Consider the following 5,808-nt stretch of genomic DNA (forward strand, 5'->3'; position numbering starts at 1 on the left):
AATAGGGAAATAGAAAACTGAATAAATAGATGTAAGGTTTCTTAAATCAATCCTGGGGGTAGTATATAATTAATAGAGAATTATGTCTATATCTTTTATCATCGACCTCCATAAACCATGATAGTTACAGTAAGTAAATATATGAATTACTCAATCGATAGTTTGTTAAGTCTATAAATTATTGAGAACAACTTCTATTATGTTTCCAATCAACCACTATAAATTAGGACAATAACTGAACTGGTAACGCAATGCAGCCAGCTGTTTAATCTAAAGAGACAATGGAATAGCTGAACATTATTTAGGCCTTTAAATGTCATCATTGACATGTTAAATATATGTAATTCAATTATCCATAAAGAACAAATTACTAAAAAATAAATGATTAACAAAATTGTTTATTCCAAATCCAAAGAACTACTTGTTTTCTTGATTGAGTTCCATAACAATGACCATCACATCCACTTCATTTTCTTCCGGTTTTTTCTCTTCTTCTTCAACTTCTTTCTTCTCACTTTCCTTCTTTTCTTCTTCTACTTTAGCTGTCATCTCCTCATTTTTTTCTTTTTCTTTTTTTTCTTCTTCTTCTTCATCTGCTGCACTCTCCTCTTTCATTTTTTCTTCTTTCTTCTCTTCTTCACCTTTTTCATCTGCTGCAGCCATGTCCGTCATTGCGATTGCAAATTCTCCAAGGTTTATTTGATGCCGTCTAAGAGGGGGGATGTCGAGGTGCACTGTATTGTTTTGAAAGGATTACTAAACATATGCAATAAAATTAATTAGAAGAGCTGCTTCTTATTATTCTTCTCGATTCTCCTCAGCCTCTCATCTCTAACAAAAAAAGCAATATCCAGTAGACTTTTCTCGGGCAAAGTAACGCGCTCTCGCAGATTATCGTAATTAGAAGCGTCTGATGAAGTTTTGAGTCCACTTGAACTAGTATAATCACAAGCGCGCGGTGGACTTGGAACATAATGGTGGCCACCCAAATCTTTGTCTTCGTCTGCGACCTCCGCTGATGAAGTCAGGACAGTCACGCTTTTTAGCTACGCCTTCAACGCATCGATGAATGTATTGTTAACTTCGTCTGTGTATGGATTAACAGTTTTCATGTGTCTCTACTCCATCTCACGAACAGTAGGGGTAAGGTACGGGTGCACAATTTACAAAAAAAAATAAAAATAAATTACAAGACATTCGCTAATATAATAATATTAGTAGCATACCATATTAAATATAATTTTACCTTTATGTTGTTTTCTTTGTACTTAAATGGGTCGCCTTCCATCATGTTGTCGCACTTCGACGTGTGTCATCGAAGAAGACGGAAAATAGGCAGGGGAGAATCCAACGACTTGCCGGCGTACCTTCCCAGATAAGGAAAGGCCTCATATATCTAAACCTGTAATCAATAGAAGCACAAATAAGTCTACAGTGTCTATGTATTACTGTATAAATATGTAGGAGTCTATAATAAATCAATAGGCAGGTTGATTATAAGTACCAGAAATGCCCAGGGAAAGCCAAATAACGCGTACGGTGCATTATTCCTCTTGACGAAAGCTTCTTTCTACTTGGTCAGATCAGTCTTCTTTTTCAGATAGCTCAACGTCAGCTCAAAGGAGTCTTTTCCCCATGGATACCCTCCGAAGAATTCTAAATCATCCGCCATTTTGATGTGGTCCGAATCCATCTTCTTTGACGGGTCCTTTGCCAGCAGCATCGCGTGCACAAACCAAATCAAAGCACACTTCAACTTTTGTTGATCATTCAGCCTATTACCTTTCATCAGGCTAATCAACTTTGTAGCAGTAATGCTCTTGTTCTTCGTCACCTTAAAATGAAAGTTTTCTCCATTTGGAGGACTTTGTTCATTTTTTATTCACAGAGATATGCTGAACAATTTAGCCTCGTAATCAAAGCAAATTCCTTTAAGCCAAAATTAGCTGGCTTACCGTTCACACAAAATCAAATTTCATTCAGTTCTTTTTTTTTTATACGTCGCAGCAACATATAATGAACCATCTGTCCATTAAACTTAAAATGTTCCGGCATATGCCCCAAGTGTCCGAAACATGTCTTCTTAAAATTACAATACAACTTTTGTTCAACAAGAACCCGTCTAAACTCTCGATACACCACCATTCTTGCTCTCACTGAAATCTTTGCAGGAAAAGAGCCAAGCTCATCCATCCAGGTCGTTGTTAAGTCGTACGATTTAACGGAGATATCTCTCGCACAAATTGGCAAGGATAGGGGATCCTCCTCCCCGTCTCCGCTATCTCTCCTATCCTCACCATCCCTACTATCACTTTCACTTTATTCTTTGCTTTTTCCCTCGCTTTTACCTTCACGATCCTCAGCATCCTCACTTTTATGTGCACTACTTTCGTCATATTCTGAAATATCGGTAAGAATTTTTTTTTCGGTTTTCGGCTCCGATTCATCGACTACGGGTTTTTTCTCTTGAAAGTTTTCTATCTACTGATAGAAGCAGTGGAAGCAGGCCTTTTAACTGCTCTATGAACTCTTCTCACCATTTATGATCTACAACAAAAAATGAATCTGTAGTGATCAATTTATCGACTACTGGTCTATTAATAAAAATAAACAAATGCATCAAAAATAAATCTGCAGTGGTAGATCTATCGACCACTAGTCTATTAAGAAAAATGAGAAAACGCCTCACATCAAACATGCAAATCAAGTTCCAACTTCACCAGATATTGGCAGTGCAATTCACAACAATAAGAACACCATTAAAATGGGTCTAGTTCAGTACAAAAATTCAAAATCAAACGCAATATAACTACAAAAATTGAAAAAAAAAATTAATCATTATCCAAAGCAAAACCCGATTAAACATGCGAAATCGACAATGTTAACTAAAAACACTCAAATTTTAACTAATTCAACGAAAAATGATATAATTTTTGTCAAAATCGAAGAACCCCAACACAAAGCATCATCGAAAAAAATACTAAAATGAATCTAAAACTGATTGGGGAAGAAAATTACACTTACTGAGCAAGAGAAATTGAAAATTTTCGCTTGGAAAAGCAAGAATCAACCAAATTTTTTGTTCAAAAAAATAGGAACCAAAACCGGGAGGAAGGTTGGTTTTGAGGAGAGATAAATGTGTAGTTGAAAATATTAAATGATTTTAATAAATATTTTGAAAATGAAAAATTATAAAAAGGGACCATGTAGTAGTTTTAAAAAAGTTGTATTTTTTCTCCAAGTTTTAAAAATGTTAAAGGAACTCATGACCCCACAACCCTGGCCCGTTTTTTATCTTTTTTCAAGATCTAACCCTAAAAAATAAATCAAAATTTATTTTTGTGTCTATGACTCAAAATAAGTTTTGAAAGTGGATAGGATTCAAAATTGTCTCATCAAACTATGTCATATCAATTGCTAAAGATGGAGTACTCCAAGTCAAAGTGATATTTGAGGTAAGGGTGTTAAGTGGGCCGGGCCGGGTCAACCCGAAATCGGCCCGTTAAAATTAACCGATTTGTGGGCTAGGTTGGGGTTAAGTGGGTCGGACCGGTTCCGAGTTAAACAGTAAAAATTTTAAAATCAACCCTGACACGGCCCACTTAACCCAACCCGATTTAACCCACCTAAATCCGGTCAAACCAAGTTAAAAAACCGATCAAATTCGGTCAAAAAAAATTCAATATACACTATATATATCCACCTATATACATTTTAAATACGTTAAACAATATATATACACTATATATATAGTATATACTACATTAGAATTTAAAAAATATATACACATATACACAATTACACATATATACATAAAATTCAATATATACGACTATACGTATTACTTTAAATAAAACATATACTACAACATATATATACTTCAATATATATAAGTATATATATAGAGTTATATATTAATTTATAAAACATATACACATATATATGTTAAATATATACGTCTACAGAAGATATATACACATATGCACCATTCAATATATATGTACTACTTTAAATAAAATATATACTACAATATATATACATATATCGTACAATATATAAATAGTTATATACTAATTTATAAAATATATACACATGTATACATTAAATATACACGGCTATATAAGATATATACACAAATATACGCACCATGCAATATATATGTACTACTTTAAGTAAAACATATACTACAATATATATATATATATATGTATATATATACTACAATATATATATCATTATATACTAATTTATATAACATATACACATGTATACATTAAATATATACGTCTATAGAAGATATATACGCACCATTCAATAAATATGTACTACTTTAAATAATATATATATATATATATATATATATATATATATAATATTATATATATATATATATACTAATTTATAAAACATACACACATACATGTATACGTTTAATATATGCGTCTATAGAAAATATATACACATATATACGCACCATTCAATATATATGTACTACTTTAAATAAAATGTACTACGATATACATATACTACATTATATATATATATATATATACATATATATATATATATAGTTGTATACTAATTTATAAAACATATACACATATATACGTTAAATATATACGTCTATAGAAGATATATATGTATATATGCACCATTCAATATATATGTACTATTTTAAATAAAATATACTACAATATATATACACTACAATATATACACACACTATATATATAGTTATATACTAATTTATAAAACATATACACACATATACGTTAAAAATATACTACTTTAGAAGATATATACACACATATACGTACCATTCAGTAGTTGTACTACTTTAAATAAAATATACTACAATATATATGCACTACAACCTATACACACACTATATATATAGTTATATACTAATTTATAAAACATATACATATGTATACGTTAAATATATACGTCTATAGAAGATATATCCATATATATACGTAACATTCAACATATATGTACTACTTTAAATAAAATATACTACAATATATATATATATACTACAATATATAATTATATATATAGTTATATATTAATTTATAAAACATATACACATATATACGTTAAATATATACGTCTATAGAAGACATATATACACATATATAAATTAATAATACTTGATAGTAAATTAATAATATATTAAAACTAAGTTATAATTAAATCCATTTTCTTAAATAAAAAAAGCTTAACCAAGCTGGGCCGATTAACCATCGGGCCCTAACTGGGCTTGGTCGGGGACCAACTAGGACCAACCAAAAAATAAACCGGCTCAGGACCCGATATCCTACAGCTCGTGGGCTGACCGAATCGGGTCAAACAACGCCAATTTTTTGTAAGTGGCCCGGCCCAACCCAACCCATTTTACAGGCTTAATTTGAGGGCAAAGAATACAATGGTCATAAACTTGGAATAATTAAAGTATTAAACAGTATCCCTAAAAATGGTCATAAGCTTGGAATAATTAAAGTATTAAACAGTATCCCTAAAAATGTGCAATAAAGAATAATATTTTCTCTGGAATACCCAAATTCGTGTATAATCTTGTTGTCTTTTGAACTTATTTTTTTTTGGCCCTAAAAATAAAAATCTACATGCCTTCCAATTCAATTATATACATTCACAATTATTGAACCCCCGATGGTTGCTGGTAAATTTTTATACAATAACTTATTTTTTGTTATAAAATGAGAGAAGACAAAAATTAATAGTAAAAGGTGAATGCAATAGAAATAGAGAGAAGAGATCATGTGAGGAGTTTTTCTTATTTCTTCC

At 30.9% G+C, this 5,808-nt stretch overlaps 1 protein-coding gene across 1 annotated transcript in view; it reads right to left on the reverse strand.

The window, feature by feature from the left end:
- Window positions 1-2,319: 2,319 nt before the first annotated feature.
- LOC107864985 (bidirectional sugar transporter SWEET14-like) overlaps window positions 2,320-5,808 on the reverse strand; it is an 8,097-nt gene continuing 4,608 nt past the window's right edge. Inside the window, exon 6 of the mRNA XM_047408695.1 lies at window positions 2,320-2,481. Coding sequence (XP_047264651.1) covers window positions 2,320-2,481 — 162 coding nt within the window. The remainder of the gene's footprint in view (window positions 2,482-5,808) is intronic.

Source organism: Capsicum annuum, chromosome 3 (assembly GCF_002878395.1).
Source record: "Capsicum annuum cultivar UCD-10X-F1 chromosome 3, UCD10Xv1.1, whole genome shotgun sequence".
NCBI lineage: Eukaryota > Viridiplantae > Streptophyta > Magnoliopsida > Solanales > Solanaceae > Capsicum > Capsicum annuum.